Source organism: Heloderma suspectum, chromosome 3 (assembly GCF_057233095.1).
Source record: "Heloderma suspectum isolate Gila_16-S chromosome 3, 16-S_ref, whole genome shotgun sequence".
In the NCBI taxonomy this organism is placed as follows: Eukaryota; Metazoa; Chordata; class Lepidosauria; order Squamata; family Helodermatidae; genus Heloderma; species Heloderma suspectum.
Window position 1 is genome coordinate 91,488,903 of NC_139460.1, and position 13,291 is coordinate 91,502,193.

General features: G+C 41.4%; 1 protein-coding gene across 5 annotated transcripts in view; it reads left to right on the forward strand.

The window, feature by feature from the left end:
* The window catches only part of UMODL1 (uromodulin like 1), an 86,177-nt gene that overhangs the window by 45,063 nt on the left and 27,823 nt on the right, over positions 1-13,291 (forward strand). For 3 of the 5 annotated variants that reach the window (XM_084843792.1, XM_084843794.1, XM_084843797.1), the window contains exons 9-12: positions 1,029-1,166; positions 4,911-5,027; positions 10,513-10,767; positions 11,248-11,360. In XM_084843792.1, the coding sequence (XP_084699918.1) occupies positions 1,029-1,166; positions 4,911-5,027; positions 10,513-10,767; positions 11,248-11,360 (623 nt within the window). The remainder of the gene's footprint in view (positions 1-1,028; positions 1,167-4,910; positions 5,028-10,512; positions 10,768-11,247; positions 11,361-13,291) is intronic. The other 2 variants (XM_084843793.1, XM_084843795.1) reach the window with 1 other exon arrangement.

Below are 13,291 nucleotides of genomic sequence, written 5' to 3' on the forward strand. Positions count from 1 at the left end.
GAACACCTGGTATAACGTCACTGCCTTGTTACTTTTATTGTACAACACGTGGTCACCACAATAGCTAATCCATTGTGAGTTATTCATGAACATTGGCAGCCTGTAATTAATTGATATACCGTCTTGTGTAATATTAACTGGTTCAAAAATTTTAATCTGTCAACTGAGGATTTATCTGAAGAAGAATTTGAGGGAGGAAAATAGCGCTGAGGGAAATTATTGGAGCATTTTGCTACAGTAATATCTGAGATATCTGTTACAAAATCCAAACGAATTCAACTATTATCAGTAAGTCATTGGCAGTGAACCCCTCAAAGAAATGCCTATTCTAAACTAATGTGTACTGTCAAAAAAAAAAACCTGGGGAATCCTGACTGTTAAGACACAGAGGCATACAACGCAGGCAGCTTATTCAAATTCCAGACATTTTGGCTGACCTTGGTAGCCAGCCAAAATGTGTGCTTGCCACTGATCCTGCTTCTCCTCCAAAGGGAAGATGCAAGGTCTTGATTGGGACATCTCAATGAGCTTTGGAGTTGTTCTGAACAACACCAATGCCCCGTGTAACTGTGGGGCAAACCTCACTTGCCTACCCTATTCTCAGCTGGGTATAGATGGGAGTTAATTCCTGTTGGATTGATTGTCTGAGGGGCTAGGCATGAGGTGGTGGAGGTTTCCTGCCCTTTTCATGAGCCTAGAGAGGGGTGGGTGACCTCATATGCTGATTTCAGAAAGCAGTGATGTGTCTTCTTGTTGCTTTCCAAAGTCAGTGTGCAGTCTTGGAGATCATGTGCCCTTTTCCAAGATTGGGCAAAGGGCAAGGGATCTTGCCAGAGCAAAAAATACACTTGCAAGTCCTGAGTTTGTGAATGCATTTGTGGGCTGTTGTACACATCTTAAGGATTTATGTGGACTCTGAGAATGAGAGATTACTACACGGTTTCATCTCATAGTCCAACTGAACACATTGTTTCTTGTTATAGTCCACATTAATTTGTTTTTATTAAATTTTGGTTTTTGAATTCCAGACTGGGATGAATGTGCGTCAAGGACAGAGAATGATTGCTGCATGTCTGCAGAATGTATCAATACAATCGGCTCGTACATGTGCCGATGCAAGACAACCACAGATGCCAATCCATTACGGCCTGGCAGGAATTGTGAGGGTAAGAATCAGAATTATATTTCAGTGGAGGGTTTGTTTCCTCCCATGAATGGAAAGAAGTTCTTCTTTCTCCCCCTTCATGCGTTATGTACTTGTGGAGACTCCTGCATGAATCAGGAGCCCCGTGTGATCGTGGCTCCTGACGTCACAGAGGAGCCTCCACAAGTACAGCCCGCTCCCCCTTCAGACTTCCTTCAACACACGGAGGTTGGTGGGCAGAGCCAGATGAGCAGGGGCTACCGTAGGGGCGGGGCCTGCAGCACGGACCCTCTGCCTTTCGATTGCCTGAAGCTCCTTCCCATGGAATCAAGTGTGAAGTGGGCTAGTGTTCCATATGTCTTGTTAATCAATTAATGCTACAGCAGTAGTTTTGTGTATAGTGGTGTACCAAGGAAAACCAGTCCTATGTTACTAAATTTCTCTTTGTGCCATATGCAAAAACGCTTTACTCCAGGTGAAATTGTGGATCCTGTTACTGATATGGTACCGACACGTGAAGCCAATGTTACAGAAGGGCTGCCTGGGACAAGTGCCCCATGTCTGTCAATGGCAGCAATAAGGGCAGTGACTTCATTCACATCCAAGTCTACTGATACTATAATTCTGCCCTCAGGTGGCACCCAGGAGTCGAGCAGTCTTCTGCCCATTTAGGGTTGCTTTATTTAAGAGCAATAACATTCCTACCAACTGGAAATGGTGGGAATGCCAGGTACAATTTGCTATGTATGCAGAACTCATAAAATCTGTCTCTCACAGTATGGAACACTGAAGAAGCTACTCCTTGTTGTGGCTTCACATTGCATAGAATGGACTTGGGATTCAGGTGAAGGTTTATATCAACTGCTATGCATTCAAAGCAAAGTCAGTCGAGATTTACAGTCAGGGCCAGAAATATTGGAACAAGGATAACTATTTTGGCAGTTGGCCTCTGTACACCACCACATTGAAGTTGAAAGGAAACACACCCAAATGGAAGCGAAGTCAGGACTTTCAGCTGTAATTCAAGGGGTTTGACAAAAGTGGGGCACTAACCATTCAGGAAGGACAGCCAGTGGCATACACACACCACCATCGTTGGTGGCTCATAAGTAATGGAACGAATGGCTGGCAAGCAGCTGCATGGCCAGGTGAGGCCTGTTTCCTGGGCACCCCATGACCAATCAAGCAGATAAAAGGCCTGGAGGTGGTTCTGAGTGTTACATTGACATTTTGTAGCTGTTCACTGGAACTCCCAACATGAGGTCCAAAGAGGTGTCCATGCGAGTGAAGGAGGCCATCATTAGGCTGAGGAATCAAAATAAACCCATCAGAGAGATAGTAAAAACTGTTGGAGTGGCCAATACAACAGTTTGGAACATCCTGAAAAAGAAGGAATTAACTGGCAAGCTCAGCAACAGCGAAAGGCCTGGAAGACCACGGAAGACAACTAAAGTGGATGACCACAGAATTCTGCTCATGATGAAGAGGAACCCTTTCACAACATCTAGCCAGGTCAAGAACGCTCTTGTGGAGGTAGGCATGTCATTGTCAACATCTACAGTCAAGAGACAGCTTTATGAATGTAAATATAGAGGCTTCACAACAAGGTGCAAACCACTGGTAACGCTCAAGAACCAAAAGGCCAGATTAGCCTTGGCCAGCAAACTCCTAAAAGAGCCTGCCCAGTTCTGGAATAAGATTCTTTGGACTGATGAAACCAAGATTAACTTGTACCAGAATGATGGGAAGAGAAAAGTATGGAGAAGGAAAGGAACAGCTCATGATCCAAAGCATACCACATCATCTGTCAAACATGGTGGAAGCAGAGTTATGGCATGGGCATGTATGGCTGCCAATGGAACCAGGTCACTGGTGTTTATTGATGACCTGACTGCTGATCAAAGCAGCAGGATGAATTCTGAAGTGTATAGGGCTATACTTTCTGCTCAGATTCAGCCGAATGCTGCCAAACTGATAGGACGCCGCTTCATATTGCAGATGGATAATGACCCAAAACATACAGCAAAAGCTACCGAAGAGTTTCTCAAGGCAAAGAAGTGGGATGTTCTTCAATGGCCAAGTCAGTCACCTGATCTCAACCCAATAGAGCATGCTTTCCACTTACTGAAGACAAGGCTGAAGGCAGAAAAACCACAAACAAGCTGCAGCTGAAGGCAGCTGCAATAAAGGCCTGGCAAAGCATCTCGAGGGAGGAAACTCAGCATTTGGTCATGTCCATGGGTTCCAGACTTCAGGCAGTCATTGACTGCAAAGGATTTTCATCCAGGTATTAAAGGCAACCCTTAAATTTGAAAAGATGTTCGTTTGTTCCATTACTTATGAGCCACCAACGATTGGGGGGGGGGTATGCCACTGGCTGTCCTTCTTGAATGGTTAGTGCCCCACTTTTGTCAAGCTCCTTGAATTACAGCTGAAAGTCCTGACTTCGCTCCCATCTGGGTGTGTTTCCTTTCAACTTCAATGTGGTGGTGTACAGAGGCCAACTGCCAAAACAGTTATCCTTGTTCCAATATTTCTGGCCCTGACTGTACATTGTGATTCTAGGATCTGACCTTGCATGTTCATTATCTATGAAAAAAATCATGTAACTTGCATGTTCTTGGTTCTGACCTCTTCTAAATCTTATTTTGAGAAATGCACATTAATATTCTTCTGCAGAATTCAATGCTTTGTGCAGAGAATAAATTTCTATTAACCTAGGGGGTTCTTCTCATAAGTGTACCTGTAAGAATGAATAGTCAATTGGATACAAATTCTAACCAATCTATCGAAATGTAAGGTGAAAGGAAACATTGGTCAAATAAAATGTGCTTTATTGTTCCATTTGTAGTCTCCCTTTCCAGCAATAACAGTCTCTTAAAGAGTCTCACATCAAAATCCATTTAAAACAAGTTCAAAACAAACAAACACATCACAGATATTATAAAATACAAAAGAGCAGCACAGAATCAAAAGAAAATATAAACAAGCAGACTGCCTTATAGCCCCCAAGGCCACGAGGTATATATGCGTGTGTGTGTGTGCGCGCATGAAGGGCAAAGGCTTTAAGAACAGAAGAGGCTAACTCAAAGCCAGCGCACACATTATTAAGACTGGTTAAACCTCATAACTAACTACTCAGAAATGTAGTATACTGGCATAACCAGTGTAGTACCTGAAGTGCACACTTATAGCAGAGGAAGGTTGCAGGGGCTGCTTCCTTGATTAGAAAAGTGGCTAGATACAGTGTTTTCTAATCACAGATGTACCTGCTGCTGTTCTCTATATGCCTCCACTTCATACATTAATGCATATATGGGAAGGGGGAATGCAAAGTCTTTTAAAATGTAAAGCATAGAACAGCTTTAAGGAACAAATACAAGAGAGTGGGCACTACCACGGAAAAGGCCCTGCTCTTTGTATTCAGCAGTCTCACTTTCAAAGAGCAGCATGCCCTGGCTCCTCCTGAGAACCTCAACTTATGGAAGGGTACATAAGGGGAGGTTTACACCAAAGTCAAATCAAATATATTTGTTAGCATTCATTATGAAGGTTCTCTGAAGTAAAATAAACACTATCTGTAAGCTAAAGAGTAACTTGAAAATAGGTAAATGTTAAAATAAGACAAATTATAAGAGACAAATGTAACACATCATTGTCTCAATGTTCAACAAATAGTTAAAGGCATCCATTTTCAAGAGGGAAGTTCTAAGGATATTTAGGAGGCCTGTCCTCTTTTTTTCATGATTCTTTTTCTTTGTTGCAGCAGATTCTGAGCCAGGTTTACCGAACATTCTGGCTAAAAATAGAAATTCTTCTGTTTTGGTGATGAATTCAACATCTGTATCACAAAAAATTGGCAGATCAGTAGATTCTGAGTGCTGTAAGTTACCTTTCTTTAAAAAAACTGTATAAAATTCTAAATCTACATTGTCTAAGGACAACTGTTTACACATGACAGTGTGAGGCATGGAGAGGAGCACTACACAGACAGAAAATAAGTCCAAAATGTTGCACTTGGAAGATGCCTGATAGCTCTGCTGGCTAAGCTATAATGTCTCCAATGGCATCTGGTGGTATGTACAAAGAATTCTGCCATCCATTGCAGAATTCTTTTTCACAGGTTGGTTTAATCCCATTTTCAAGATTTCACAGTTCAACCAGCAGCCCTGAAGGTTGAATCAAATATGCATGTGCATGACTTGATTTCTCATCAAATGATAACTCAGTACATGATGAGAGGAAGCTGAATGTGTGAATGTCTCCCTTGAAAATAATTATTTAATGAAATGCTGTGTGATGGCAAGTCATCGCTTGATGTTGGATGCAGTTAACATGTATCTATGAACAAACCTCAAGAGTGTGGATGTTACAGTTGCTGAAGATGAGTAAGAGAAGGATGACAAGTAATGGGGAAATGGTTAATAATTTAAGAGTGCTTCCAGACAGAGGGGTCCTAGTGCTAAGCAGCAGAAAGCTTTGTGCAGATATTCTTTGTTTTTTCCTTAATGGATTCTCTGTCGTAAGAAAAAAGATGGAAAAAATAGTGGGAAACACGGGCGGGCTACAAGTGGATAATGACATCTAAACACACACACAACCCTGTAGAATTCTGTGAATGAGGCAGTGCAAGTGCACATTGAAAGCTTCATCTAGAAGGCCTCTAGGATGAATTTGTGAAATAGCGACCTTGGGAAGTTTCCTTATTGTGGAGATCCATGTGGTACTTTGGGGAATGATTTTGATTGTAGTCCATCAACTCATGAGAGAGGCTTGATTTTTTGAGGTATGCACAAGGTGTGTGAAAGAACAAACATGAGTTTGCAACACTGGGGTACCTGAGAATCTCCACTGTGAGGTAAATGTGAAAAGTCACCCCATGGTATAAAAGTTGACTGAATCCACTTTCATTTCAGCATGTCAAGCACTTAATTAATATATTGTTTATTTTAGAAATTTTTATTGCACCCTTCCATAGAAATTTCTCAGGTAGTTTACATAAGAGGAAACAAAATATAAATAATTACTTAAGTGGAATCAATAATACATTCAGTTTGTAAGTATACTTGGACATTTTAAGGCATTCAGCATAGGGGACTGTTACAGAAATCTTCAGCCATGAAAACACTGTTTCTTACAACAAAATATCCTTTGAGAAATGTTAGGTGTCTAGCAATGAAGTACAGAAGCTGATGCCTTTTCTATATTGTTGGTTGCTGCCCAGAGAATTTTAGTGGCTTATACTTTTAATGGTTCATAATTAGCCATTTTGCTAAAGACCTAACCATTTATTTTAGGTAATTTAATCAAGAGATTTACATTTGTAGGAATGAATAAACACAATGCTGTTGCTCAATTCCTGTCAAAGCATGGCATATGGTTTCCATGGTTCTGTGTACCAGAGTATTTTTTTACGTCACTATAATTTTGCCTTTTAATACAGTTGTGAATGATGTTTGAGTTACAGAGCTCAGACTTATGGAGCTAAATATAAATTTTTCCCCTACAGTATAATCCTTTCAATACTGATATTTCTTAAACTTTCTTAGAATTGTAGAAATAATCATCTCATGAAAATCAGTGCTCACCCAAGACTTTTTGCTGCCTGAAGTGGAGCCCCGATGTTGCTTTCCACCACTTGCTAGGGACAACACTTTAAAATGTCTTGCTGCACCATTCAGACACCAGTTTCTGCCTTCATCTTTCACCCCCTCGTGGTGCTACTTCTGAGGAGGAGTCTGGAGGTCTTTACATGAGTCTTTTTGCACACTCATGACTGGCCACTCACAGAAGTTTGTGGGTCACTTACACGATGTCGTCAACCACCAGTGCCCCTCTCATGTTTTCCAAGCATTTTGGCGGATTAATTTGAAACGGAAATAAACTAGTAACAAATAGATACATTTTCCTTTTCTACATATAAAGAGGAAATCCCACAATAAGAGAAGCTAGACCACAGCACCATCTAGTGGCTGTAGAAATGAAACATATAGAACGAGAGGGGGGAACTGGGGGGAAAGGGAAGTGCATGTAAAGGGCTTATCTTTATCCCAGAAAGATTCCAGAAGCTGAGACCCCAGTAAAATTGCAGGACAAAAGGCCTCTGTGTGGAAAAGCTCACAGATAATGTCACACAGTTCCTGGAACTCTTGATACCTATACGTCTGTTCAGGTGTTCAAAAAAGGGTTAACAGCAACTCGTGAGGAGAAGGGGTGCTCCATCCCTCTCCTTCATTGTGTTTGTCACTGTGTACTTGTGGAGGGTGACTGTCTTAAAAGGAGAGCCTTCTGTATCCATGAAGGCTCTCCACGTAAGCCAGAATGTGAATTTTTCAGTGTTTTGGCTAGCCTGGAGAGCCCCCACAGATACACCCTCCATGAGAACAGAATGACAAACAGAAAGGTTAACATTTTTTTTTTTTAATGCCAGAACAGGCCTTATGCCTTTTCCAGATATAGTAATGTATTGCTTCACACACTTCACTTCCCTGACCAAAGCAAAGGTCCAGAACAGCTAGTTCTATTCTTTTTGAGGAAAGAGCCCTGAGTAATTATGGTAGTTTGTAGTATCTGTTTACAAAACATATAGGTTGGTGTGGGAAAATGCTGTGTATATGTTTGTTCGTATGTTGTACTGTTTAAATACTTTGCGTGACCTCTGTGTGGCTATAATGTATTTGAGTAGGCGTGAGGACTAGCTTTGTTACTATGTGTAGGAGCAGAGCTTAGTGACAGATTCTGAAACAGGGAGAGACAGTCGCTTTTTAATATTTCTAGATGGGGTAAAGTCTATAAATATTTATGGATTAGGTAAAGTCATTATTGATTGTTCTGGGAAACATCAGACTCTGATTGGCTGTAGGTTCTAGCTAGGTGGAAAAGAGCAGTTGGAGAGTAGATGAGAGGGAGTTGGAGTTACTGGTTGTTAGCTGAAGGGAGCAGTGCTCAGAGCTGGGAAAAGAGAAAGCCGCTCTGAGAGAACTCTTCTTTGCTATTTTAACCCTCTGAGCATAATTTCAACCCTTTGAGTCCTGATTGAATTTGGCCATTTTCTAGGTGTTCTTGTGGGAATTCATCTTGGTAAACAATATATTCGCATTAGGGAGGAACACCTGTTTACTAGTTTTTCACCCAAAATTACTTCATAATGAAGGACTTTTCTAAAAAATAGATCCAGTCTATCAGGAGGGAGACTTGGGGCCAAACTAAATGTTCCCCTAATCATGCATAGTGGAGCTATGTGTGATTGTTATCCCTTTTGGGAGGCATTTTTTTCCTTTTTAAAAAAACTCCACCATGTGGAGGGGTGGAATTTGGGGACAAAACAGGTGTGTGTGCGTAAGCTTAAACTCTCCTCTTCCAAAACACTACAGTCCAGATCTGAATCAGGGCCATGTGTGCTTTCAGGAGAGTTGAGGAAGCAATCATGCATAGCTCCATTATGCATGATAAGGTTTAGTTTGGCCCTCAGAATCCAGAGATGATGGCTCTGAAGAGCAGAAGGCCAGGCTGAGAGGTTGTGTTGAGCAGCAGAGCCCATCTCCAGTCAGAGGTCTGACAAGAGGGAGCTTCAGCAGGTGATCCCTGATACAGTATCATCACCCCAGAAGCAGTGGGGAAGTACTGAAGGAAGAGGAAGAGTGCCGCACAGCATCCATTCCTGGTTGTGAGGGATTGGCTGAGATGGGGTTTATTGGAATTGGATCTGAGGAAGTTTGAGATGTTATTAGCAGGGAAGATTCTCTTATTAGGTACGGTAACCAAAGATATTTAGTTTAAGTATGTTTAGATGTTCCCAGTCTATAATTTGAATAATACGCTATCCCCTTTATGTATGTATGTATGTATTTTAATTCATTAATTAATTATTACATTTATATACTGCCCAACAGCCAAGGTTCTCTGGGCAGTTCACATCAATTAAAAGCCATAAAATACAACAAAATAAAACCTAATATAAGAGTTTAAAAGTAGAATGTAAAAACAAAGTAAAACCCAACAGCAGTTACAACCCAGGGAAAGCCTGGGTGAAAAGGTTCATTTTTAGGAGGTGCTTGAAAGATGCCACATTTCCTCCCTCCCGAACTGCGCAGGGGAGGGTTTTCCAGAGGGTGGGTGCTGCTACAGAGAAGGCATATACATTCCTTAATAAACCTCTTAGTTAAGTTCATCTTGTCTCTAGCAGGGCTGCTAATCCCATGCCTATGCTTTAGTTACAGACTACTGAGGTATGTAAGATTCAAAGGGTTTATTTTAGTGGCAGCGGTTTTATGATTAAGGGGTTTTATAACTGAGATGGACTTGTGGCAAGGAATTTCATAGATACAAGTTTCAAAGTATTCAAAAAAGGAATAGCAGCAGAAAACCTATGGGGTTACACCAGATCTTGACAGTGGTGGGATACCATAGTGAAGGGTGGTTCTGCCACAGTTGGATAGACAGGCAGGAAACAAGCAGGCACATAGGTAGGTGGTACTACTCTGAACAAAGTTTTTGTCCGAAAGCAAATGCATCACACCTTTTCCGTTTTCATGCCTGTGCCTCTAACAATCTGAAGGGTCAGCTGTTACCCTGACCATTCAACCCTTGAGGCCAAGAATAAACAGTCCCACAAGTCTCTAATATAAAGGGAAGTAATCCTGCATCATAAGGGACATGGGATACATTCGATCTTGACACAGTACTTTGCTGCCTTTAGTGTAGAGGCAGTTCCACACCCTTATACTGAAGTGAATGAAGCACTTCCCATATGAAAGTGAAGCACTTCCCAAGAAATGGACATGAGGGTTTACGTTGGGTGTTGGAGAAGCTCAGGTTTCCCTTGGTAACTCATTGTGCCTCACGTGGAGAACTCTGGGTAAAGTGCAATGAAAGATACTCATGTACAACGAAAAAAACAGATCTTTATTTTTGTTTAATTCTGAAGTGAATACAATTTTAGTTTGGGTCTTTTGTGGGTTAGATCTTATTGTAACCTACTCAGAACCTCAGGGATTGGACATGCTAAAAGTACTGAATGAATGAACAAGTGAATGAAGACGGATGAGCATTATCTGTGGTCAATCTAATGTCAAAAGGCAGTTTTATATAAATAGTCCCTGAAGTTGTATGCTTTTTACTCTTTAAACAGAGGCTTGAGTCCTTTGCACACTTACCTATAAGTCAGGCTAGTTGAATACAACAGGACTTACTTCTCAGAGTAAGCATACATAGGGTGGTATCTGATGCATTGTGTCCAATGTTAGTCTAACTTAAATCCCATTCATTTCTATGGGTCTACTCTAATTAGGATGAACATTGGGTACAACCCGTTGGAGTGGACTGTGAAAGTTCTGTTTGTGGTAAGTCTCTCATGATTGCTCTTGCAGATCCTCCTGCTATTAGAAACCACAGGATCTTCAATGTTACTAGCAGCAGTTTTGAAGTGTCTTGGGGTGTAAATTCCATGCAGAACCATTCATTCCAAGCAGAAGTGTACAAAGGCAAGGAACTCATTCAAGGAACGAAAACCACAGAAATGAAACTAGATGCATCAAATCTGGAAGCAGGTGTCATGTACACAGTGAAAATCAGCTATGAAGATTGTGACAAAAATGTTTCCTCATACAGAAATGTGAAGACAGGTATCTGTAATCTTAGAAATATTATTATTTTGATCCCCACTGCCAGCTCCCTTTAAGAAGTGGCAGGAATCCAGTTCCCCTCAATTACGTTTCACCATGAGTGAACACACAACTTCACTGATTTGAAATGGAATCAACCGGTGTATGCAAACACCCCACTTAAACTTTTTTGTGACATGGGTGATTCTTACATCTCTGTCTTTGAAAATTCCAGAATTTGGGAATTGGGTTTTCCTACTATAAATGTAGCCTGGTCCCAAATAGCCTGTTCTGATTCTGGATCAGCCCTTCAGCTGTATGTTTTATCATCTCTGCTCAACTCACTATTTGCACTTTTGATCTGAATGATTAGCCTCATCATAGTTAATAGTTCACTCATAAAGACTAATTTACACCTGGGCCTAGATATGTAAGTTTAAAAATCTGTCTGTTCTTGGATGAACCCCTCCCCCCTCACTCTCTTAATATTGTGTCTTTTAGATGCCTTGATATTTGCTTTAACAATACGGATCTTGAACTATAATTTCACAGACCAGTTCCTCAACACCAGCAGTACAGAATATCAAGCATTTTCCAGTATTTTGATGACTGAGGTAATACTAAAGTATTTATACATTTGAAAACTTGGATTAAATTTTCTGTAATGCAACTGCTATTTCTCATGTACCAAGTCTTATAAAATATCTTATTTAATATCAAGTTAGCATTAAACATTTTGAAAAACCGCACTCACTTTGCTACCACTGTGACAGATGGGAGCTCAGACCTTACATTCACTTCTGCATTACCCAGGTCATGTGCTCTGATACAGCAAAACATATCATGGGGCCTACAGTTTGCACAGAAATATTATCTGCCTACTAAGGTTGTCAACCTTCGGCCAGCCTGAGCTCCTGTGCCTTTAACAGCTTCGTACATGCAAACATTAGCATATGAGCATTTTGTCTTCATGCTGTGAACGGTTTCACCAACTGATGTCTACACATCAACCTGCTTTTAAGGCCAGTTTTTCTGGTCAGTTAGCAATCCTACTGCCCACAAGGGTTTCCCCAGTCATTTTAGTGGACTTACAGTCCCGTTCATGGATCACTGCCTTGTTGTGGCGAAGGAGCTTGCGTAACTCAGTGAAGTCATAAGCTATGCCATGCAGGGCCACCCAAGACGGACAGGTCATGGCAGAGAGTTCTGACAAAATGTGGTTCTCCACTTCAAATGTGGAGAAGGAAATGGCAACCCACTCCAGTATTCTTGCCAAGAAAACCCCATGGAATGTATCACAAGGCTAAAAGATATGACGCCAGAAGATGAGCCCCTCAGGTCGGAAGGTGTCCAATATACTACTGGGGAAGAGCAGAGGGTATTTCCAAGTAGCGCCAGAAAGAGTGAAGCGGTTGGGCCAAAGCCGAAAGAACACTCAGCTGTGGATGGGTCTGGTGGAGAAAAGAAAATCCGATGCTGTAAAGAACAATATTGTTTAGGAACCTGGAATGTCAGATCAATGAATCAAGGTAAGCTGGAGGTGGTCAAACATGAGATGGCAAGATTGGGAATCAGTGAACTAAAATGGACAAGCATGGGCGAATTTAATTCAGGTGACCATCATATCTACTACTGCGGGCAAGAATCCCTTAGAAGAAATGGAGTAGCACTCATAGTCAACAAAAGGGTGGGAAAAGCAGTACTGGGGTACAATCTCAAAAATGACAGAATGATCTCAGTACGAATCCAAGGCAAACCATTCAACATCACAGTAATTCAAGTCTATGCCCCAACCACTGATGCTGAAGAAGCTGAGGTTGATCGGTTCTATGAAGACCTACAACACCTTCTAGAACTAACACCAAAAAAAGATGTCCTCTTCATCATAGGGGATTGGAATGCTAAAGTAGGAAGTCCAGAAATCACCGGGATAATAGGCAGGCATGGCCTTAGTGTACAAAATGAAGCAGGACAAAGGCTAATCGAGTTTTGCCAAGAGAACACGCTGATCATAGCAAACACTCTTTTCCAACTGCACAAGAGGCGACTCTACACACGGACATCACCAGATGGGCAATATTGAAATCAGATTGATTATGTCCTTTGCAGCCAAAGATGGAGAAGCTCTATACAGACAGTAAAAACAAGACCTGGAGATGACTGTGGCTCAGATCATGAGCTTCTTGTTGCAGAATTTCGGCTGAAATTGAAGAACGTAGGGAAAACCACTAAACCATTCAGGTATGACCTAAATCATATCCCTTATGAATATACAGTGGAGGTGAGGAATAGATTTCAGGGATTAGACCTGATAGACAGAGTGCCTGAGGAACTCTGGACGGAGGTCCGTAACATTGTTCAGGAGGCAGCAACTCAATCCATCCCAAAGAAAAAGACATGCAAGAAAGCAAAGTGGCTGTCTGATGAGGCTTTACAAGTAGCTGAGGAAAGAAGGAAAGCGAAAAGCAAGGGAGAAAGGGGAAGATATATTCAACTGAATGCAGATTTCCAGAGAATAGCAAGGAGAGACAAGAAGGCCTTCTTA